This window comes from Petromyzon marinus, chromosome 74 (genome assembly GCF_048934315.1).
Source record: "Petromyzon marinus isolate PM22_M1 ecotype Great Lakes invasive population chromosome 74, UKy_Petmar_22M1.pri1.0, whole genome shotgun sequence".
In the NCBI taxonomy this organism is placed as follows: domain Eukaryota; kingdom Metazoa; phylum Chordata; class Hyperoartia; order Petromyzontiformes; family Petromyzontidae; genus Petromyzon; species Petromyzon marinus.
Window position 1 is genome coordinate 9987503 of NC_133740.1, and position 25469 is coordinate 10012971.

At 47.4% G+C, this 25469-nt stretch overlaps 2 protein-coding genes across 2 annotated transcripts in view; both read left to right on the forward strand.

The window, feature by feature from the left end:
• Positions 1-9614, forward strand: part of LOC116957405 (intraflagellar transport protein 81 homolog) — a 75028-nt gene extending 65414 nt beyond the window's left edge. The window contains 1 exon segment of the mRNA XM_076056244.1: positions 7207-9614. Coding sequence (XP_075912359.1) covers positions 7207-7473 — 267 coding nt within the window. The 3' untranslated portion in view covers positions 7474-9614.
• On the forward strand, positions 8485-9629 carry LOC142907104 (uncharacterized). The gene is made up of 3 exons (XM_076056189.1): positions 8485-8508; positions 8627-8906; positions 8995-9629. The coding sequence occupies exons 1-3, from the start codon at positions 8485-8487 to the stop codon at positions 9627-9629; spliced, it is 939 nt and encodes a 312-aa protein (XP_075912304.1).
• Positions 9630-25469: the final 15840 nt, after the last annotated feature.

The following is a 25469-nucleotide window of genomic DNA, read 5'->3' on the forward strand; positions in this document are numbered from 1 at the left end:
GGCCCCGCGCCCCATTATTTAATGATTCACCACTTCCATCCGCGCCTCGTTCCCGCACCGCGCAACTCGTCTCAGTCACGTGGTGTTGGCAAGCCCACAAGCTAGGCCCCTAGTAGCCTACATGAGTAAGCCCACAAGCTCTAACCCCTAGTAACCTACATGAGTAAGCCCACAAGCTAGGCCCCTAGTAGCCTACATGAGTAAGCCCACAAGCTAGGCCCCTAGTAGCCTACATGAGTAAGCCCACAAGCTCTAACCCCTAGTAGCCTACATGAGTAAGCCCACAAGCTCTAACCCCTAGTAGCCTACATGAATAAGCCCACAAGCTCTAATCCCCAGTAGCCTACATGAGTAAGCCCACAAGCTAGGCCCCTAGTAGCCTACATGAGTAAGCCCACAAGCTCTAACCCCTAGTAGCCTACATGAGTAAGCCCACAAGCTCTAACCCCTAGTAGCCTCTACATGAGTAAGCCCACAAGCTCTAACCCCTAGCAGCCTACATGAGTAAGCCCACAAGCTCTAACCCCTAGTAGCCTACATGAGTAAGCCCACAAGCTCTAACCCCTAGTAGCCTACATGAGTAAGCCCACAAGCTCTAACCCCTAGTAGCCTACATGAATAAGCCCACAAGCTCTAATCCCCAGTAGCCTACATGAGTAAGCCCACAAGCTAGGCCCCTAGTAGCCTACATGAGTAAGCCCACAAGCTCTAACCCCTAGTAGCCTACATGAGTAAGCCCACAAGCTCTAACCCCTAGTAGCCTCTACATGAGTAAGCCCACAAGCTCTAACCCCTAGCAGCCTCTACATGAGTAAGCCCACAAGCTCTAACCCCTAGTAGCCTCTACATGAGTAAGCCCACAAGCTCTAACCCCTAGTAGCCTACATGAATAAGCCCACAAGCTCTAACCCCTAGTAGCCTACATGAGTAAGCCCACAAGCTCTAACCCCTAGTAGCCTACATGAGTAAGCCCACAAGCTCTAACCCCTAATAGCCTACATGAGTAAGCCCACAAGCTCTAACCCCTAGTAGCCTCTACATGAGTAAGCCCACAAGCTCTAACCCCTAGCAGCCTCTACATGAGTAAGCCCACAAGCTCTAACCCCTAGTAGCCTACATGAGTAAGCCCACAAGCTCTAACCCCTAGTAGCCTACATGAATAAGCCCACAAGCTCTAACCCCTAGTAGCCTACATGAGTAAGCCCACAAGCTAGGCCCCTAGTAGCCTACATGAGTAAGCCCACAAGCTCTAACCCCTAGTAGCCTACATGAGTAAGCCCACAAGCTCTAACCCCTAGTAGCCTACATGAGTAAGCCCACAAGCTCTAACCCCTAGTAGCCTACATGAATAAGCCCACAAGCTCTAATCCCCAGTAGCCTACATGAGTAAGCCCACAAGCTAGGCCCCTAGTAGCCTACATGAGTAAGCCCACAAGCTCTAACCCCTAGTAGCCTACATGAGTAAGCCCACAAGCTCTAACCCCTAGTAGCCTACACGAGTAAGCCCACAAGCTCTAATCCCCAGTAGCCACAATGAGTAAGCCCACAAGCTCTAACCCCTCGTAGCCACAATGAGTAAGCCCACAAGCTATAACCCCTAGTAGCCTACATGAGTAAGCCCACAAGCTCTAACCCCTAGTAGCCTACATGAGTAAGCCCACAACCTCTAACCCCTAGTAGCCTACATGAGTAAGCCCACAAGCTCTAACCCCTAGTAGCCTACATGAGTAAGCCCACAAGCTCTAACCCCTAGTAGCCTACATGAGTAAGCCCACAAGCTCTAACCCCTAGTAGCCACAATGAGTAAGCCCACAAGCTCTAACCCCTAGTAGCCTACATGAGTAAGCCCACAAGCTCTAACCCCTAGTAGCCTACATGAGTAAGCCCACAAGCTCTAACCCCTAGTAGCCTACATGAGTAAGCCCACAAGCTCTAACCCCTAGTAGCCACAATGAATAAGCCCACAAGCTCTAACCCCTAGTAGCCTACATGAGTAAGCCCACAAGCTCTAACCCCTAGTAGCCACAATGATTTAGCCCACAAGCTCTAACCCCTAGTAGCCACAATGAGTAAGCCCAGAAGCTAACCCCTTGTAGCCTACATGAGTAAGCCCACAAGCGCTAACCCCTAGTAGCCTACATGAATAAGCCCACAAGTTCTAACCCCTAGTAGCCACAATGAGTAAGCCCACAAGCTCTAACCCCTAGTAGCCTACATGAGTAAGCCCACAAGCTCTAACCCCTAGTAGCCTACATGAGTAAGCCCACAAGCTCTAACCCCTAGTAGCCTACATGAGTAAGCCCACAAGCTCTAACCCCTTGTAGCCTACATGAGTAAGCCCACAAGCTCTAACCCCTAGTAGCCTACATGAGTAAGCCCACAAGCTCTAACCCCTAGCAGCCACAATGAGTAAGCCCACAAGTTCTAACCCCTAGTAGCCTATATGAGTAAGCCCACAAGCTAGGCCCATAGTAGCCTACATGAGTAAGCCCACAAGCTCTAACCCCTAGTAGCCACAATGAATAAGCCCACAAGCTCTAACCCCTAGTAGCCTACATGAGTAAGCCCACAAGCTCTAACCCCTAGTAGCCACAATGATTTAGCCCACAAGCTCTAACCCCTAGTAGCCACAATGAGTAAGCCCACAAGCTAACCCCTAGTAGCCTACATGAGTAAGCCCACAAGCGCTAACCCCTAGTAGCCTACATGAATAAGCCCACAAGTTCTAACCCCTAGTAGCCACAATGAGTAAGCCCACAAGCTCTAACCCCTAGTAGCCTACATGAGTAAGCCCACAAGCTCTAACCCCTAGTAGCCTACATGAGTAAGCACACAAGCTCTAACCCCTAGTAGCCTACATGAGTAAGCCCACAAGCTCTAACCCCTTGTAGCCTACATGAGTAAGCCCACAAGCTCTAACCCCTAGTAGCCTACATGAGTAAGCCCACAAGCTCTAACCCCTAGTAGCCTACATGAGTAAGCCCACAAGCTCTAACCCCTAGTAGCCACAATGAGTAAGCCCACAAGCTCTAACCCCTAGTAGCCTACATGAGTAAGCCCACAAGCTCTAACCCCTAGTAGCCTACATGAGTAAGCCCACAAGCTCTAACCCCTAGTAGCCTACATGAGTAAGCCCACAAGCTCTAACCCCTAGTAGCCACAATGAATAAGCCCACAAGCTCTAACCCCTAGTAGCCTACATGAGTAAGCCCACAAGCTCTAACCCCTAGTAGCCACAATGATTTAGCCCACAAGCTCTAACCCCTAGTAGCCACAATGAGTAAGCCCAGAAGCTAACCCCTAGTAGCCTACATGAGTAAGCCCACAAGCGCTAACCCCTAGTAGCCTACATGAATAAGCCCACAAGTTCTAACCCCTAGTAGCCACAATGAGTAAGCCCACAAGCTCTAACCCCTAGTAGCCTACATGAGTAAGCCCACAAGCTCTAACCCCTAGTAGCCTACATGAGTAAGCCCACAAGCTCTAACCCCTAGTAGCCTACATGAGTAAGCCCACAAGCTCTAACCCCTTGTAGCCTACATGAGTAAGCCCACAAGCTCTAACCCCTAGTAGCCTACATGAGTAAGCCCACAAGCTCTAACCCCTAGTAGCCTACATGAGTAAGCCCACAAGCTCTAACCCCTAGTAGCCTACATGAGTAAGCCCACAAGCTCTAACCCCTAGTAGCCTACATGAGTAAGCCCACAAGCTCTAACCCCTAGTAGCCTACATGAGTAAGCCCACAAGCTCTAACCCCTAGTAGCCTACATGAGTAAGCCCACAAGCTCTAACCCCTAGTAGCCTACATGAGTAAGCCCACAAGCTCTAACCCCTAGTAGCCTACATGAGTAAGCCCACAAGCTCTAACCCCTAGTAGCCTACATGAGTAAGCCCACAAGCTGACCCCAAAAAGGTTTGGGACCGCTGCTGTTGACTCATAGAGACCCATAGACCCACAAGACACATAGAGACCCATGCTCATTGAAATGCACAGATACCCATAGAGACCCAGAGACTCATAAGAGACCCATAGAGACCCATACTAAATTTAAATTAAGTATTTTCACAGGTAAAGCCACATTCAGCTGCTGTGTAGCTATTTTTTTGAGACTCTACCCCAGCGCTATCACGAACGACAGCTCAACAAAGTGACGCATCATCATCATCATCATCGTCATCACGTGGGGATTTATAGCAACGGTCAAAAACGCGTGGTGACGTCGATTCTACAGACTCATAGGGGCACACGAACCTCCTGTACACCAGGCGAGGTGGTTAACATCTCATAGCCACCGTGATGATGATGATGAGAGAGAGAGAGACACGCAGACCCCAAATATACAGCAGCAGGCATCAGGGTCGGGATCGAACTCACAACCTCCTGTACACCAGGCGAGGTAGTTAACATCTCATAGCCACCGTGATGATGATGATGATGAGTGATGAGAGAGAGAGACACGCCAACTCCAAATCTACAGCAGCAGGTGTCATCAGGGTCGGGATCGAACCCACGACCTCCTGTACACCAGGCGAGGTAGTCAACATCTCATAGCCACCGTGATGATGATGATGATGAGAGAGAGAGAGAGACACGCCAACTCCAAATATACAGCATCAGAATGATTAATTGGACGACAGGAGGAGGAGGAGAAATCCGATGAGCCATGAAGCTCTTTGCTTCACACAGATGTCCAGTGAGGCGGGGGGGAAACGGGGTCACAATGTTACAACAACGACAACAACAACAACAACAACAAACGCACGACAGAAGTGGAACGGATACAGGGGAGACTCAGACGTAGCGTCGCGTTTACCGCGCCACCATCACCAATACCACCGCGGTGACGTCACCACAGCGCCTGTGCCAGGCTAGGTGCACTTTGAGGCTACCACGTGAAGGGAGTGACGTCATCGCGGCTACTCCCCCCCCCTATCTATTTAAGTAACGAAACGGGAGGATTCCTCCACAGATCTGGCTGTCACCTGATGAAGCCGGTCGTAAATTACTGGCGATACGTGACAGTGCTCAGATTGTAGATGTTGTGGCTTGGCTCTCCAACACACAACCGGTGTAGTTGCTGTACGAGTATACTACATTATACACTATATACTACACTATACACTACACTATACACTACACTATACACTACACTATACACTACACTCTACACTACACTACTATACACTACACTATACACTACACTATACACTACACTATACACTAGTGCTGCACTAGTACACTACATTATACACTACACTATACACTACACTATACACTACACTATACACTACTACACACTACACTATACACTACACTATACACTACACTATACACTACACTATACTATACACTACACTATACACTACACTATACACTACACTCTACACTACACTACTATACACTACACTATACACTACACTATACACTAGTGCTGCACTAGTACACTACATTATACACTACACTATACACTACACTATACACTACATTATACACTACACTATACACTACACTACTATACACTACTATACACTACACACTACACTATACACTACACTATACACTACACTATACACTACACTACACACTAGTGCTGTACTAGTACACTACATTATACACTACACTATACACTACACTGTACACTACACTATACACTACACCATACACTACACTATACACTACACTACACTATACACTACACACTACACTATACACTACACTATACACTACACTATACGCTACACTATACACTACTATACACTACACTATACACTACACTATACACTACTATACACTACACTATACACTACACTATACACTACACTATACACTACACCATACACTACACTATACACTACTATACACTACATTATACACTACACTATACACTACACACTACACACTACGCTATACACTACACTATACACCATACACTACACACTACACTATACACTGCACATTACACCATACACTATACACTACACACTACACCATACACTACACACTAGTGCTGTACTAGTATACTACACTATACACTACACTGCACACTAGTGCTGTACTAGTATACTACACTATACACTACACTATACACTACACTGTACACTACACACTACACTATACACTACACTATACATTACACTATACACTACACTACACACTACTATACACTACACTACACACTATACACTACACTATACACTACTATACACTACACTATACACTACACTATACACTAGTGCTGTACTAGTAACGAATTGGCCACGTTCTGTTGGGTGGTGACAGGTTTAACGACACATTTAGATATTTATGCGATGTAACCCTAAAAACCTATCTTATGGATGATATTGGTTGCGAAAGCCTACGTGTTAAACGCACATACCATCATTAACACCACCACCATCATCATCATCACCACCATCATCATCATCACCACCATCATCATCATCACCACCACCATCACCACCACCACCACCATCATTACCACCACCACCATCACCACCACCATCACCACCATCATCACCACCACCATCACTACCACCACTACCACCACCATCACCACCATCACTACCACCACCATCATCACCACCACCACTACCACCACCATCACCGCCATCACCACCATCACTACCACCACCATCACCACCATCACAACCATCATCACCACCACCACCACCACCATCACCGCCATCACCACCACCATCACCACCACCACTACCACCACCATCACCACCATCACTACCACCACCACCATCATCACCACCACCACTACCACCACCATCACCGCCATCACCACCATCACTACCACCACCATCACCACCATCACAACCATCATCACCACCACCACCATCACCGCCATCACCACCACCATCACCACCACCACTACCACCACCATCACCACCATCATTACCATCACTACCACCACCATCACCACCATCACTACCACCACCATCATCACCACCACCATCACCACCACCACCACCATCATCACCACCATCACCACCTCTGATTAGCACGCAAGAAGATCCGTGTACGTGCGCCCCCCCCCCACCTTCCTTCCCCCCACCTCCCCCCCCACCTCCCCCCCCCACCTCCCCCCCCCACCTCCCCCCCCACCTCCCCCCCCCACCTCCCCCCCCCACCTCCCCCCCCCACCTCCCCCCCCCCACCTCCCCCCCCACCTTCCCCCCCCCCACCTCCCCCCCCCCCAGAAACTGCGTGAGCTGCAGCGCTCCGTGCGTGACAGCCACGTGCCCAGCCTGCAGCAGGTGGGCGCCTGGCGCGACGCCGAGCGCCTGCTGCTGCACAAGCTGCAGGCGGTGGTGGCGGTGGTGGTGGCGGCGAGCCCCCGGCAGCCCCGGCGGGGCCGCTCCCCGCCGGGGCCGGCGGCGGCGGCGGGGCACCGGCAAGCCGGGAGGGGAGCGGCGGTGACGACGGTGCAGGGGGAGGTGCAGGAGGAGAGGCTGGTGCTGTCCTGACGGGCTGGCGGCTGTGAGCGGTGTGCCGCACGCGGTGCGCTGCGCCGTGTGTCACACACACACACACACCACACGTGTGACGCACACATACACGTGTGTCACACACACACACACACACGTATGTATCACACACACACACACGCCACACACACACACGTATGTATCACACACACGCCACGCGTATGTATCACACACACACACACCACACGTGTGTATCACACACACACGCACCACACGTGTGTATCACACACACACACACCACACGTGTGTATCACACACACACACGCACCACACGTGTGTATCACACACACACACGCACCACACGTGTGTATCACACACACACACGCACCACACGTGTGTATCACACACACACACACCACACGTATGTATCACACACACACGCACCACACGTGTGTATCACACACACACGCACCACACGTGTGTATCACACACACACGCACCACACGTGTGTATCACACACACACACACCACACGTGTGTATCACACACACACGCACCACACGTGTGTATCACACACACACGCACCACACGTGTGTATCACACACACACGCACCACACGTGTGTATCACACACACACGCACCACACGTGTGTATCACACACGCACCACACGTGTGTATCACACACACACGCACCACACGTGTGTATCACACACACACGCACCACACGTGTGTATCACACACGCACGCACCACACGTGTGTATCACACACACACACGCCACACGTATGTATCACACACACACACACCACACGTGTGTATCACACACACACGCACCACACGTGTGTATCACACACACACACACCACACGTGTGTATCACACACACACACCACACGTATGTATCACACACACACACCACACGTATGTATCACACACACACGCACCACACGTGTGTATCACACACACACGCACCACACGTGTGTATCACACACACACACACACGCCACACACGCACACGCCACACGTATGTATCACACACACGCGCGCCACACGTATGTATCACACACACACGCCTGGTGTGAGCTTCGTGTCAGTCAATCCGTGACCCTCGCTGGCCAGCGGTGTTACATTTGAAAGTAACTAAAATTGAACGCAGTCTGTAAAGACACACCGTCTTCACGACGTGTAGCTGTTAGGGAAATGCACGCACCTCCGATCAACGCAGTTGGCTACATACGGTGCGAAAGAACTTCAACGTTCAAACTGCACTCTTCACTACTATACACTACACTATACACTACACTATACACTACACTATACACTACACTATACACTACACTATACACTACACTATACACTACACTATACACTACACTATACACTATGCTATACACTACACTACACACTACACTATACACTACATTATACACTACACTATACACTACACTATACACTATGCTATACACTACACTCTACACTACACTATACACTACGCTATACACTACACTATACACTACACTATGCTATACACTACACTATACACTACACTACTACACTATACACTACTACACTATACACTACACTATATACTACTACTATACACTACACTATACACTACACCACTACACTACACTATACACTCCTACTATACACTACTATACACTACACTATACACTATACACTACGCTATACACTACACTATACACTACACCACTATACACTACACTATACACTAAACTATACACTACTACTATTTACCACTACTATACACTACACTACTACTATACACTACCATACACTACACTATACACTACGCTATACACTACACTATACGCTACACTACTATACACTACCATACACTACACTATACACTACACTATACACCAGTACTATACACCACTACTATACACTACACTACTACTATACACTACACTATACGCTACACTACTATACACTACCATACACTACACTATACACTACACTATACACTACACACTACACTATGCACTACACTATACACTACTACACTATACACTACACTATACACTACACTACACACTACACTATACACTACTACACTATACACTACTACACTATACACTACACTACACTATACACTACTACACTATACACTACACTATACACTACACCACTATACTAAATAAAAAACCCATGTCTTTACAAGTACTTGTTGTTTAGTTTGTTGGCGCGGTTGGCTGCGTGCGTCATGATAGAAGTTCAACATACACTACACTACACTATACACTACACTATACACTACACTATACACTACACTATACACTACACTACACTATACACTACACTATACACTACACACTACACTATACACTACACTATACACTACACTATACACTACACTATACACTACACTATACACTACATTACACTATACACTACTATACACTACACTATACACTACACTATACACTACACACTACACTATACACTACACTATACACTACTACACTATACACTACTACACTATACACTACACTACTACACTATACACTACACTATACACTACACTATAAACTACTACACTATACACTACTACACTATACACTACACACTATACACTACACTATACACTACACTATACACTACACCACTACACTATTCTATACACTACACACTATACACTACACTATACACTACACCATACACTACACACTACTATACACTACACTATACCACTACACTATACACAACACTGTACACTACACACTACACTGTACACTACACACTACACTATACACTACACACTACACTATACACTACACTATACACTACACTATACACTACACTACACTATAATACACTACACTATACACTACACCACTACACTATACACTACACTGTACACTACACACTACACTGTACACTACACACTACACTATACACTACACTACACACTACACTATACACTACACTATACACTACACTACACACTACACTATAATACACTACACTATACACTACACCACTACACTATACACTACACTATACACTGCACTACACTATATACTACACTATACACTACACCATACACTACACACTACACTATACACTACTATACACTATACACTACACTACACCACTACACTATACACTACACTACACTATACACAACACTATACACTACACTATACACTACACTATACACTACTACACTATACACTACTATACTATAACACTATACACTACACTATACACTGCACTATACACTACACTATACACTACACTATACACTACACCACTACACTACCAGTTTATTTTATTTTCGTGGCACGGTTGGCCCGTGGCCGGTGAACGTCGCAGGCGCTTTGCTCGCTCCGCTGCTGGCTGGAAAGTGCTCCTCGCGCTTGACGGAGTCGTCCTTTGGCCTACTCTTCCCACGTCCCCCAGGCCTGGCCTGGGCGTCGGTGTTCATAGCAGCGCCTCCAGTCGGAGGGCGTTCTCACACGGCGGATTGTGAAATCGTGCAGCAGGTGATAGTGGTTCAGGTGATCTAAAGGTTGTTGTTGTTGCGATTTAAAGCAACAACAACGAGTCATATTCTTGGTTCTTTCGGTAAAGTCACCACCACCACCACCACGTAGTAGAAGGGAAACAATGAAATTATTAAAAAAATATATAAAACATTAAAATTCTCACGACTGTTCGACCGCAACACAAAGCAGCAATCATCATCGGGTGTGAAAACCACAACAACAACAATACCAACTTTTGATTTGAAGCTTTCGTGACTGCAGGGATTCATATTCTTGGTTCTTTCGTTAAAGTCACCACCACGTAGAAGGGAAACAATAAAATAATAAAAATATAAAACAACGGCAAGAATATTTGGTTCTTTCGGTAAAGTCACCACCACGTAGAAGGGAAACAATAAAATTCTAAAAATATAAAACAATAAAATTCTCACGACGTTTCGACCGCAACACAAAGCAGCAATCATCATCAGGTGTGAAAACCACAACAACATTTTCTTGTTGTGGTTTAAAGCTTTCGTTACGGTAGGGAGTCAGAGTCTTGGTTCTTTCGGTAAAGTCACCACCACGTAGTAGAAGGGAAATGATGAAATAATAAAATATAAAACAATTAAATTCTCACGACGTGGTTTTTTTCACGGCTGATGATGATGATGATTGCTTGTGTTGCAATCGAAACGTGAGAATTTTATTGTTTTATATTTATATTCATTTTTTATTTCCCTTCTACGTGACTGCCGAAAGAACCAAGCATATTTTGATTTAAAGCTTTCGTGACTGCAGGGATTCATATTCTTGGTTCTTTCGGTAAAGTCACCACCACCACGTAGAAGGGAAACAATAAAATAGTAAAAATATAAAACAATAAAATTCTCACGACCGTTTCCACTGCAACACAAAGCAGCAATCATCATCAGGTGTGAAAACCACAGCAAGAACATTGAAAAAAGTGGCGTTTTTTTACGTGAGAATTTTATTGTTTTATTTTTTTTTCCTTCTACGTGGTGACTTTACCGAAAGAACCGAGAATATGAACCAAGAATAAGGTTGTTGTTATTGTTGCTGCTGCTAGTGGTGGTGGTGGTGTAGTCATGGTGACAGGAGAACAGGCGGAAGATGTTAAGGGGGATTAGGGGTAGTTATGGTGGTTGGGGTAGTGATGGTGGTTGGTAGTGGTGGCTGTGGTGGCGGTAGTGGTGGTGGTAGTGGTGGTGGTGGCGGTGGTGGCTCTGACGGTAGTGGTGGTGGTGGTGGCGGTTGTTGTGGTGGTCGTGGCTGTGGTGGTGGTGGCGCTGGCTGTGGTGGTGGTGGCGGTGGCTGTGGTGGTGGTGGCGGCGGTTGTTGTGGTGGTGGCTGTGGTGGTGGTGGTGGCGGTTGTTGTGGTGGTGGCTGTGGTGGTGGTGGCGGTGGCGGTGGCTGTGGTGGTGGTGGTGGTGGTTGTGGCATCACTGACTTTGCCCACGATGATGACATCCGGACATTGATCCTTTATTTGAATTTTGATGATGCAGCACTCACTGATTCACCCACTCACCCACTAAACCAGACATTCACCCACTCACCCACTCACCCACTCGCCCAGACATTCACCCACTCACCCAGTCACTCACCCACTCACCCACTCACTCACTCACCCACTCACCCACTCACTCACTCACCCACTCGCCCAGACACTCACCCACTCATCCACTCACGGATTCACCCACTCACCCACCCAATAATCCACCCACTCATCCACTCACCCACTCGCCTAGACATTCACCCACTCACCAAGACACCCACTAATCCACCCATTCACCCACCCACTAATCCACCCACTCACCCACCCACTCACCCACCCACTAATCCACCCACTCGCCCAGACATTCACCCGCTCACGCACTCACTCACCCACTCACCCAGACATTCACCCACTCACTCACCAAGATACTCACCCACTCACCCAGACACCCACTCACCCAGACACTCACCCACTCACTCACCCACTCACTCACCCACCCGCTCACCCAGACACTCACCCAGTCACTCACCCAGACACTCACCCAGACACTCACCCACTCACTCACCAAGACACTCATCCACTCACCCAGTCACTCACCCACTCACCCAGACACTCCCCCACTCACCCTCTCACTCACCCACTCACTCACCCAGACACCCACCCAGTCACCCAGACACTCACCCAGGCACTCACCCACTCATTCACTCGGTTTACTCGTTCAGTCACCCACCCACTCACCCAGTCACTCACCCACTCACCCAGACACTCACCCACTCACTCACCCAGTCACTCACCCACTCACCCAGACACTCACCCACTCACTCACCCAGACACTCACCCACTCACTCATTCGCTCAGTCACCCACTCACCCAGACACTCGCCCAGTCACTCACTCGGTCACTCGCTCATCCACCCACCCACTAACCCAGTCACTCATCCACTCACCCAGACACCCACTCACTTAACCACTCACCCAGACACTCACTCACCCACTCACTCACCCAGTCACCCCGACGCTCAACCAGTCACTCACCCACTCACCCAGACACTCACCCACTCACCCAGATACTCGCCCAGTCACTCACTCGGTCACTCGCTCATCCACCCACCCACTAACCCAGTCACTCATCCACTCACCCAGACATTCACACACTCATTCACCCACTCACTCACTCATCCAGACACTCACTCGCTCACTCACCCAGACACTCACCCACTCACTCACCCAGACACTCACCCACCCACTCACCCACTCACCCACTCATCCAGACACTCACTCACCCAGACACTCACCCACTCACCCAGACACTCGCCCAGTCACTCACTCGGTCACTCGCTCAGTCACCCACCCACTCACCCATACACTCACCCACTCACCCAGACATTCATCCACTCACCCAGACACTCACCCACTCACTCACCCAGACACTCACCCAGACATTCACCCACTCACTCACCCACTAACCCAGCCACTCAGTCACCCACCCACTCAGTCAATTACCCCTTCAACCCACGGGCACCACCTGGGTCTTTGCGTGCACTGCAGATATATGAACAGCACTTGCCCCGACATTCCGTTGAGGCTACACGGGGGATCTTTGTCTTTGTGATCTTTTTTTTATCGCACGGTATAGACCGTCCCGCTCTCTTGCCAATGTCCCCCTGATGTGCCACTGGGGCACGCAGTGACGTGCGTGCAGGTGGTACGGGTACAGGTGGCACGGAAGGTGGTGGTGGCACGGGTGGTGGTGGAACGGGTGGTGGTGGTGGAACGGGTGGTGGTGGCACGGGTGGTGGTGGCACGGGTGGTGGTGGAACGGGTGGTGGTGGTGGTGGTACGGGTGGTGGTGGAACGGGTGGTGGTGGTGGTACGGGTGGTGGTGGCACGGGTGGTGGTGGTGGTACGGGTGGTGGTGGTGGTGGTGGCACGGGTGGTGGTGGTACGGGTGCTGGTGGTACGGGTGGTGGTGGTACGGGTGGTGGTGGTACGGGTGGTGGTGGTACGGGTGGTAGTGGTGGTACGGGTGCAGGTGGTACAGGTACAGGTGGCACGGGTGCAGGTGGCACCTGGCACAGATGTCCGAGTGTGTCTGTGATGTCTCTGAGTCACTCTCTCTCTGAGTCACTCTCTCTCTGAGTCACTCTCTCTGAGTCACTCTCTCTCTGAGTCACTCTCTCTCTTTGAGTCACTCTCTCTCTCTGAGTCACGCTCTCTCTCTTTCTCTGAATCACTCTCTCTCTCTCTCTGAGTCACTCTCTCTCTGAGTCACTCTCTGAGTCATTCTCTCTCTGAGTCACTCTCTCTCTGAGTCACTCTCTCTCTCTCTTTGAGTCACTCTCTCTCTGAGTCACTCTCTCTCTGAGTCACTCTCTCTGAGTCACTCTCTGAGTCATTCTCTCTCTGAGTCACTCTCTCTCTGAGTCACTCTGAGTCACTCTCTCTCTGAGTCACTCTCTCTCTCAGTCACTCTCTCTCTGAGTCACTCTCTCTCTCTCTGAGTCACTCTCTCTGAGTCACTCTCTCTGAGTCACTCTCTGAGTCACTCTCTCTCTGAGTCACTCTCTCTCTGAGTCACTCTCTCTCAGTCACTCTCTCTCTGAGTCACTCTCTCTCTCTGAGTCACTCTCTCTGAGTCACTCTCTCTGAGTCACTCTCTCTGAGTCACTCTCTCTGAGTCTCTCTCTGAGTCACTCTCTCTGAGTCACTCTCTCTGAGTCTCTCTCTGAGTCACTCTCTCTGAATCACTCTCTCTCTGAGTCTTTCTCTGAGTCACTCTCTCTGAGTCTCTCTCTCTCTCTGAGTCACTCTCTCTCTCTGAGTCACTCTCTCTCTCTGAGTCACTCTCCCTCGGAGTCACTCTCTCTCTGAGTCACTCTTTCTCTCTCTCTCTCTCTGAGTCACTCTCTCTGAGTCACTCTCTCTCTGAGTCACTCTCTCTCTCTGAGTCACTCTCTCTGAGACACTCTCTCTTTGAGTCACTCTCTCTCTCTCTGAGTCACTCTCTCTCTCTCTCTGAGTCACTCTCTCTCTGAGTCACTCTCTCTGAGTCACTCTCTCTCTGAGTCACTCTCTGAGTCACTCTCTTTCTCCGAGTCACTCTCTCTCTGAGTCACTCTCTCTGAGTCACTCTCTTTCTGAGTCACTCTCTGAGTCACTCTCTTTCTCTGAGTCACTCTTTGTCTGAGTCACTCTCTCTGAGTCACTCTCTCTCTGAGTCACTCTCTCTCTGAGTCACTCTCTCTGAGTCACTCTCTCTGAGTCACTCCCTCTCTGAGTCACTCTCTCTGAGTCACTCTCTCTCCGAGTCGTCCTCTCTCTGAGTAACTCTCTCTGAGTCACTCTCTCTGAGTCACTCTCTCTCTGCGTCACTCTCTCTCAGTCACTCTCTCTCTCTGAGTCATTCTCTCTCTCTGAGTCACTCTCTCTCTCTGAGTCACTCTCTCTCCGAGTCGTCCTCTCTCTGAGTAACTCTCTCGGAGTCACTCTCTCTGAGTCTCTCTCTGAGTCACTCTGTCTCTGAGTCACTCTCTCTCTGAGTCACTCTCTGAGTCACTTTCTCTCTCTCTGAGTCTCTCTCTGAGTCACTCTCTCTCTCTGAGTCACTCTCTCTCTGAGTCACTCTCTCTGAGTCACTCTCTCTGAGTCTCTCTCTGAATCTCTCTCTCTCTCTCTGAGTCACTCTCTCTCTCTCTGAGTCTTTCTCTGAGTCACTCTCTCTCTGAGTCTCTCTCTCTGAGTCACTCTCTCTCTGAGTCACTCTCTCTCTGAGTCACTCTCTCTCTCTGAGTCACTCTCTCTGAGTCACTCTCTCTCTCTGAGTCACTCTCTCTCTCTCTGAGTCACTCTCTCTCTGAGTCTCTCTCTCTGAGTCACTCTCTCTGAGTCACTCTCTCTCTGAGTCACTCTCTCTGAGTCACTCTCTCTCCGAGTCACTCTCTCTCTCTGAGTCACTCTCTCTCTGAGTCACTCTCTGAGTCACTCTCTGAGTCTCTCTCTCTGAGTCACTCTCTCTCTCTGAGTCACTCTCTCTGAGTCACTCTCTCTCTGAGTCTCTCTCTCTGTCTGAGTCACTCTCTCTGAGTCACTCTCTCTCTGAGTCACTCTCTCTCTCTCTGAGTCACTCTCTCTCTCTGAGTCACTCTCTCTCTCTGAGTCACTCTCCCTCTGAGTCTCTCTCTGAGTCACTCTCTCTCTCTGAGCCTCTCTCTGAGTCACTCTCTCTCTCTCTGAATCACTCTCTCTCTGAGTCTTTCTCTGAGTCACTCTCTCTGAGTCTCTCTCTCTCTCTGAGTCACTCTCTCTCTGAGTCACTCTCTCTCTCTCTGAGTCACTCTCCCTCGGAGTCACTCTCTCTCTGAGTCACTCTTTCTCTCTCTCTCTCTCTGAGTCACTCTCTCTGAGTCACTCTCTCTCTGAGTCACTCTCTCTCTCTGAGTCACTCTCTCTGAGACACTCTCTCTTTGAGTCACTCTCTCTCTCTCTGAGTCACTCTCTCTCTCTCTCTGAGTCACTCTCTCTCTGAGTCACTCTCTCTGAGTCACTATCTCTCTGAGTCACTCTCTGAGTCACTCTCTTTCTCCGAGTCACTCTCTCTCTGAGTCACTCTCTCTGAGTCACTCTCTTTCTGAGTCACTCTCTGAGTCACTCTCTTTCTCTGAGTCACTCTCTGTCTGAGTCACTCTCTCTGAGTCACTCTCTCTCTCTGAGTCACTCTCTCTCTGAGTCACTCTCTCTGAGTCACTCTCTCTGAGTCACTCCCTCTCTGAGTCACTCTCTCTGAGTCACTCTCTCTCCGAGTCGTCCTCTCTCTGAGTAACTCTCTCTGAGTCACTCTCTCTGAGTCACTCTCTCTGCGTCACTCTCTCTCAGTCACTCTCTCTCTCTGAGTCATTCTCTCTCTCTGAGTCACTCTCTCTCTGAGTCACTCTCTCTCCGAGTCGTCCTCTCTCTGAGTAACTCTCTCGGAGTCACTCTCTCTGAGTCTCTCTCTGAGTCACTCTGTCTCTGAGTCACTCTCTCTCTGAGTCACTCTCTGAGTCACTTTCTCTCTCTCTGAGTCTCTCTCTGAGTCACTCTCTCTCTGAGTCACTCTCTCTCTGAGTCACTCTCTCTGAGTCACTCTCTCTGAGTCTCTCTCTGAATCTCTCTCTCTCTCTCTCTGAGTCACTCTCTCTCTCTCTGAGTCTTTCTCTGAGTCACTCTCTCTCTGAGTCTCTCTCTCTGAGTCACTCTCTCTCTGAGTCACTCTCTCTCTGAGTCACTCTCTCTCTGAGTCACTCTCTCTGAGTCACTCTCTCTCTGAGTCACTCTCTCTCTCTCTGAGTCACTCTCTCTCTGAGTCTCTCTCTCTGAGTCACTCTCTCTGAGTCACTCTCTCTCTGAGTCACTCTCTCTGAGTCACTCTCTCTCCGAGTCACTCTCTCTCTGAGTCACTCTCTCTCTGAGTCACTCTCTGAGTCACTCTCTGAGTCTCTCTCTCTGAGTCACTCTCTCTCTCTCTGAGTCACTCTCTCTGAGTCACTCTCTCTCTGAGTCTCTCTCTCTCTCTGTCTGAGTCACTCTCTCTGAGTCACTCTCTCTCTGAGTCACTCTCTCTCTCTGAGTCACTCTCTCTCTGAGTCACTCTCTGAGTCACTCTCTGAGTCTCTCTCTCTCTGAGTCACTCTCTCTCTCTCTCTGAGTCACTCTCTCTGAGTCACTCTCTCTCTGAGTCACTCTCTCTCTCTGAGTAACTCTCTCTGCGTCTCTCTCTGAGTCACTCTGTCTCTGAGTCACTCTCTCTCTGAGTCACTCTCTGAGTCACTCTCTCTCTCTGAGTCACTCTCTGAGTCACTCTCTCTCTGAGTCTCTCTCTGAGTCACTCTCTCTCTGAGTCACTCTCTCTCTCTGAGTCACTCTCTCTGAGTCACTCTCTCTGAGTCTCTCTCTGAGTCACTCTCTCTCTCTCTGAGTCACTCTCTCTCTCTCTGAGTCTTTCTCTGAGTCACTCTCTCTGAGTCTCTCTCTTTGAGTCACTCTCTCTCTTAGTCTCTCTCTGAGTCACTCTCTCTCTCTCTGAGTCACTCTCTCTCTGAGTCACTCTCTCTCTCTGAGTCACTCTCTCTGAGTCACTCTCTCTCAGTCACTCTCCGAGTCACTCTCTCTCTCCGAGTCAATCTCTCTCTGAGTCACTCTCTCTCTGAGTCACTCTCTCTCTGAGTCACTCTCTCTCCGAGTCACTCTCTGAGTCACTATCTCTCTCAGTCACTCTCTGAGTCACTCTCTCTCTCTGAGTCATTCTCTGAGTCACTATCTCTCTCTCAGTTACTCTCTCTCTGAGTCACTCTCTCTCAGTCACTCTCTCTCTGAGTCACTCTCTCTCTGAGTCACTCTCTCTGAGTCACTCTCTCTCAGTCACTCTCCGAGTCGTCCTCTGTCTGAGTCACTCTCTCTGAGTCACTCTCTCTGAGTCACTCTCTCTCAGTCACTCTCCGAGTCACTTTCTCTCTCTGAGTCACTCTCTCTGAGTCACTCTCTCTCAGTCACTCTCCGAGTCACTCTCTCTCTGAGTCACTCTCTCCCTCAGTCTCTCTCTGAGTCACTCTCTCCCTCAGTCTCTCTCCGAGTCGTCCTCTCTCTGAGTCACTCTCTCACTCCCAGTAGTCACTCTCTCTCTCTGAGTCACTCTCTCTCTGAGTCACTCTCTCTCTGAGTCACTCTCTCTGAGTCACTCTCTCTGATTCACTCTCTCTCTGAGTCACTCTCTCTCCGAGTCACTCTCTCTCTCTCTGAGTCACTCTTTCTCTGAGTCACTCTCTCTCTCTCTCTGAGTCACTCTCTCTCTCTGAGTCACTCTCTCTCCGAGTCACTCTCTCTCTGAGTCATTCTCTCTCTGAGTCACTCTCTCTCTGAGTCACTCTCTCTCTCTCTGAGTCACTCTCTCTCTGAGTCCCTCTCTCTCTGAGTCACTTTCTCTGAGTCACTCTCTCTCTCTGAGTCACTCTCTCTGAGTCACTCTCTCTCCGAGTCACTCTCTGAGTCACTCTCTCTCTGAGTCACTCTCTCTCAGTCACTCTCAGTCACTCTCCGAGTCGTCCTCTCTCTGAGTCACTCTCTCTCTGAGTCACTTTCTGAGTCACTCTCTCTCTGAGTCACTCGCTCTCTCAGTCACTCTCCGAGTCGTCCTCTCTCTGATTCACTCTCTTTGAGTCACTCTCTGAGTCACTCTCTCTCTGAGTCACTCTCTCACTCCCAGTAGTCACCCCGCTCCCTCTCTCCACCTTCCACGCGAGCCCTGAACCGACTCCCTCCCCCTCCACCCATGACCGCCGTCGTCATTCGGCGTGGGCGATTGACGAGTGCTCTGGGGGGGGGGGGTGGGGCAGCCTCGAGGCGGTGATGGAGCTCGGCCACGTACAACCTGCACAGTGTCCCGGCACAGAGGCCAGAAGACCTCGAACCCTGTGTCTCCGCCCTGTATCATCACCCTGTATGATAATAACAACAACAACCCCTATGAGTCCTGACTTTTGGGCCACCCTGTATAATAATAACAACCCCTATGTGTCCTGACTTGTGGGCCACCCTGTTTAATAACAACCCCTATGTGTCCTGACTTTTGGGCCACCCTGTATAATAATAATAACGCCTATGTGTCCTGACTTTTGGGCCACCCTGTACAACAACAACAACCCCTATGTGTCCTGACTTGTGGGCCACCCTGTATAATAACAACAACAACCCCTATGTGTCCTGACTTTTGGGCCACCCCTGTATAACAACAACAACCCCTATGTGTCCTGACTTGTGGGCCACCCTGTATAACAACAACAACAACCCCTATGTGTCCTGACTTTTGGGCCACCCCTGTATAACAACAACAACCCCTATGTGTCCTGACTTTTGGGCCACCCCTGTATAACAACAACAACCCCTATGTGTCCTAACTTTTGGGCCACCCTGTATAACAACAACAACCCCTATGTGTCCTAACTTTTGGGCCACCCTGTTTAACAACAACCCCTATGTGTCCTGACTTTTGGGCCACCCCATACAATAATAGACGACGTTTCGAGCAATGGACCTTCATCGGCATGTACACAACACATGGATTCACTGCCCCCCCCCCCTCCCCACGGCACCGTTGTGGCGACGTTTCGGCCGTTGACCCCAGTGACCTACACAGCTCTCGAATTGAAGGTGGCGGGGAGGGGTGGTGGGGGCGGGGCCGAGATTGGGGGCGTGGCCAGGGTTGGGGGCGGTGCTGTGAGGAATTTTTTTTTTATCAATGGGGGGGAGGGCGATGTCATCGTAGTGTGGACTCGCCAGCCAATCGCGAGAGGGCACAGGGGGGTGGGACCACGTGGGTTCCGCATGTGAATGTTGTGTGTGCATTGTGTGGGTGACAGCGAGGAGCAGGTGGGTGTGGTGTGTGTAGTGTAGTGTGTTAGTATTAGTGTGTAGTGTAGTGTGTTATTATTAGTGTGTAGTGTAGTGTGTTAGTATTAGTGTGTAGTGTAGTGTGTTAGTATTAGTGTGTAGTGTAGTGTGTTAGTATTAGTGTGTAGTGTGTATGTAGTGTGTGTAGTGTAGTGTTAGTGTGTATGTAGTGTGTGTAGTGTAGTGTGTTAGTATTAGTGTGTAGTGTAGTGTGTTAGTATTAGTGTTAGTGTGTATGTAGTGTGTGTAGTGTAGTGTTAGTGTGTATGTAGTGTGTGTAGTGTAGTGTGTTAGTATTAGTGTGTAGTGTAGTTTGTTAGTATTAGTGTGTAGTGTGTATGTAGTGTGTGTAGTGTAGTGTTAGTGTGTATGTAGTGTGTGTAGTGTAGTGTGTTAGTATTAGTGTGTAGTGTTAGTGTGTATGTAGTGTGTGTAGTGTAGTGTTAGTGTGTATGTAGTGTGTGTAGTGTGTTAGTATTAGTGTGTAGTGTTAGTGTGTATGTAGTGTGTGTAGTGTAGTGTTAGTGTGTATGTAGTGTGTGTAGTGTAGTGTGTTAGTATTAGTGTGTAGTGTTAGTGTGTATGTAGTGTGTGTAGTGTGTTAGTATTAGTGTGTAGTGTTAGTGTGTATGTAGTGTGTGTAGTGTAGTGTGTTAGTATTAGTGTGCAGTGTTAGTGTGTATGTAGTGTAGTGTGTAGTGTTAGTGTGTAGTGTAGTGTGTGTTAGTGTGTAGTGTTAGTGTGTAGTGTTAATGTGTGTTAGTGTGTAGTGTTAGTGTGTAGTGTTAGTGTGTAGTGTTAGTGTGGTGAGTGTGATGAGTGTAGTGTTAGTGTGTATGTAGTGTGTGTAGTGTTAGTGTGTAGTGTGTTAGTGTGTAGTGTGTTAGTGTGTGTGTTTGTGTGGAGTGTAGTGTTACTATATAGTGCTAGTGTGTAAGTGTGTAGTGTAAGTGTATAGTGTTTGTGTGTGGTGTGTAGTGTTAGTGTGTAGTGTAGTGTGTAGTGTTAGTGTGTAGTTTGTAGTGTTAGTATGTAGTGTTAGTGTGTAGTGTTAGTGTGTAGTGTAAGTGTATAGTGTTTGTGTGTGGTGTGTAGTGTTAGTGTGTAGGGTGTGTAGTGTTAGTGTGTAGTGTTAGTGTGTAGTGTGTGTAGTGTGTAGTGTGTAGTGTGTGTAGTGTGTTAGTGTAGTGTTAGTGTGTAGTGTGTTAGTGTAGTGTTAGTGTGTAGTTTGTAGTGTTAGAGTGTAGTTTGTAGTGTGTTAGTGTGGTAGTGTGTAGTGTTTGTGTGTAGTGTTAGTGTGTAGTGTAGTGTTAGTGTGTGTTACTGTGTAGTGTTAGTGTGTAGTGTGTGTTAGTGTATAGTGTGTAGTGTAGTGTTTGATAGTGTATAGTGGTAGTGTTAGTGTGTTAGTGTTTAGTGTTAGTGTGTAGTGTAATGTATGTTAGTGTAGAGTGTGTCGTGTGTTAGTGTATAGTGTTAGTGTGTAGTGTTAGTGTGTAGTGTGTGTTAGTGTGTAATGTTAGTGTATAGTGTTAGTGTGTAGTGTAGTGTGTTAGTATATTGTGTTAGTATGTAGTGTGTTAGTGTTTAGTGTGTAGTGTTAGTGTGTGTGTAGTGTGTGTTAGTGTGTAGTGTTAGTGTGTGTTAGTGTATAGTGTAAGTGTGTAGTGTTAGTCTGTAGTGTGCAGTGTTAGTGTGTAGTGTAGTGTATGTTAGTGTGTAGTGTTAGTGTGTAGTGTAGTGTACAGTGTTAGTGTGTAGTGTAGTGTGTAGTGTATAGTGTTAGTGTGTAGTGTAGGGTGTGTTAGTGTGTAGTGTGTGTAGTGTATAGTGTTAGTGTGTAGTGTGTCTTAGTTGTTTAGTTTAGTGTGTGTTAGTGTGTAGTGTTAGTGTGGTGAGTGTGATGTGTGTAGTGTTAGTGTGTAGTGTATGTTAGTGTGTAGTGTAGTGTATGTTAGTGTGTAGTGTAGTGTGTGTTAGTGTATAGTGTAAGTGTGTAGTGTGTGTAGTGTGTTAGTGGATAGTGTTAGTGTGTAGTGTGCAGCGTAGTGTATGTTAGTGTGTAGTGTAGTGTGTTGTGTTAGTGTGTAGTGTATGTTAGTGTGTAGTGCAGTGTATGTTAGTGTGTAGTGTTAGTGTGTAGTGTAGTGTGCAGTGTAGTGTATGTTAGTGTTAGTGTGTAGTGTAGTGTATGTTAGTGTGTAGTGTATGTTAGAGTGTAGTGTAGTGTTAGTGTGTGTAGTGTGTGTTAGTGTGTAGTGTGTGTTAGTGTGTAGTGTGTGTAGTGTTAGTGTGTGTTAGTGTGTAGTGTGTGTTAGTGTGTAGTGTGTGTAGTGTTAGTGTGTTAGTGTGTGTTCGTGTGTAGTGTGTGTAGTGTTAGTGTGTAGTGTGTGTAGTGTTAGTGTGTTAGTGTGTAGTGTGTGTTAGTGTGTAGTGTGTGTTAGTGTTAGTGTGTAGTGTGTGTTAGTGTGTAGTGTGTGTAGTGTGTGTAGTGTTAGTGTGTGTAGTGTTAGTGTGTAGTGTGTGTTAGTGTGTAGTGTTAGTGTGGTGAGTGTGATGTGTGTAGTGTTAGTGTGTAGTGTATGTTAGTGTGTAGTGTAGTGTGTGTTAGTGTATAGTGTAAGTGTGTAGTGTGTGTAGTGTGTTAGTGTATAGTGTTAGTGTGTAGTGTGCAGCGTAGTGTATGTTAGTGTGTAGTGTAGTGTATGTTAGTGTATAGTGTTAGTGTGTAGTGTAGTGTGTAGTGTATGGTAGTGTGTAGTGTAGTGTATGTTAGTGTCTAGTGTTAGTGTGTAGTGTATGTTAGTGTATAGTGTTAGTGTGTAGTGTAGTGTGCAGTGTAGTGTATGTTAGTGTTAGTGTGTAGTGTAGTGTGTGTTAGTGTGTAGTGTGGTGTATGTTAGTGTATAGTGTTAGTGTGTGTAGTGTATATAGTCTTAGCTCTTTCGGTAAAGTCACGTTGAAGGGAAACAATAAAATAATAAAATATATTTCATTGTTTCCCTTCAACGTGACTTTACCGAAAGAGCTAAGTATGTGAATTACTGCAGTCACGAAAGCTTTAAATCAAAGTGTAGTGTATGTTAGTGTATAGTGTTAGTGTGTAGTGTAGTGTATGTTAGTGTGTAGTGTTAGTGTGTAGTGTATGTTAATGTGTAGTGTTAGTGTGTGTAGTGTTAGTGTGTAGTGTATGTTAATGTGTAGTGTATGTTAGTGTGTAGTGTTAGTGTGTGTAGTGTTAGTGTGTGTGTAGTGTGCAGTGTTAGTGTGTAGTGTGTGTTAGTGTGTAGTGTGTGTTAGTGTGTAGTGTGTGTTAGTGTGTAGTGCGTGTAGTGTAGTGTGCAGTGTGTTAGTGTCTAGTGTTAGTTTGTAGTGTTAGTGTGTAGTGTAGTGTATGTTAGTGTGTGGTGTTAGTGTATAGTGTGTAGTGTAGTGTATGTTAGTGTATAGTGTTAGTGTGTAGTGTAGTGTATGTTAGTGAGTAGTGTTAGTGTATAGTGTTAGTGTGTAGTGTAGTGTATGTTAGTGTGTAGTGTTAATGTGTGTTAGTGTGTAGTGTTAGTGTGTGTGTAGTGTTAGTGTGTGTAGTGTTAGTGTGGTGAGTGTGATGATTGTAGTGTTAGTGTGTATGTAGTGTGTGTAGTGTTGTGTTAGTGTGTAGTGTGTTAGTGTGTGTGTCTGTGTGGAGTGTAGTGTTGCTGTATAGTGTTAGTGTGTAGTGTAAGTGTGTAGTGTGTTAGTGTGTAGTGTTAGTGTGTAGTGTAAGTGTATAGTGTTAGTGTGTGGTGTGTAGTGTTAGTGTGTGTAGTGTTAGTGTGTGTAGTGTTAGTGTGTGTAGTGTAATTGTATAGTGTTAGTGTGTGGTGTGTAGTGTTAGTGTGTAGTGTAGTGTGTGTTAGTGTGTAGTGTAGTGTTAGTGTGTAGTGTAGTGTTAGTGTGTGTAGTGTTATTGTGTAGTGTTAGTGTGGTGAGTGTGATGAGTGTAGTGTTAGTGTGTATGTAGTGTGTGTAGTGTTAGTGTGTTAGTGTGTAGTGTGTTAGTGTGTGTATTTGTGTGGAGTGTAGTGTTACTGTATAGTGTTAGTGTGTAAGTGTGTAGTGTGTAGTGTTAGTGTGTAGTGTAAGTGTGTGGTGTGTAGTGTTAGTGTGTAGTGTAGTGTTAGTGTGTAGTTTGTAGTGTGTAGTGTTAGTGTGTAGTGTTAGTGTGTAGTGTAGTGTGTGTTAGTGTGTAGTGTAAGTGTATAGTGTTTGTGTGTTGTGTAGTGTTAGTGTGTAGTGTTAGTGTGTAGTGTTAGTGTGTGGTGTGTAGTGTTAGTGTGTAGTGTTAGTGTGTAGTGTTAGTGTGTAGGGTTTGTAGTGTTAGTGTGTAGTGTGTGTAGTGTTAGTGTGTGTAGTGTTAGTGTGTTAGTGTAGTGTTAGTGTGGTAGTGTGTAGTGTTAGTGTGTAGTGTAGTGTTAGTGTGTGTTACTGTGTAGTGTTAGTGTGTAGTGTTAGTGTGTAGTGTAGTGTGTTAGTGTGTGTTAGTGTGTAGTGTAGTGTGTGTTAGTGTATAGTGTGTAGTGTAGTGTTTGATAGTGTATAGTGGTAGTGTTAGTGTGTTAGTGTATAG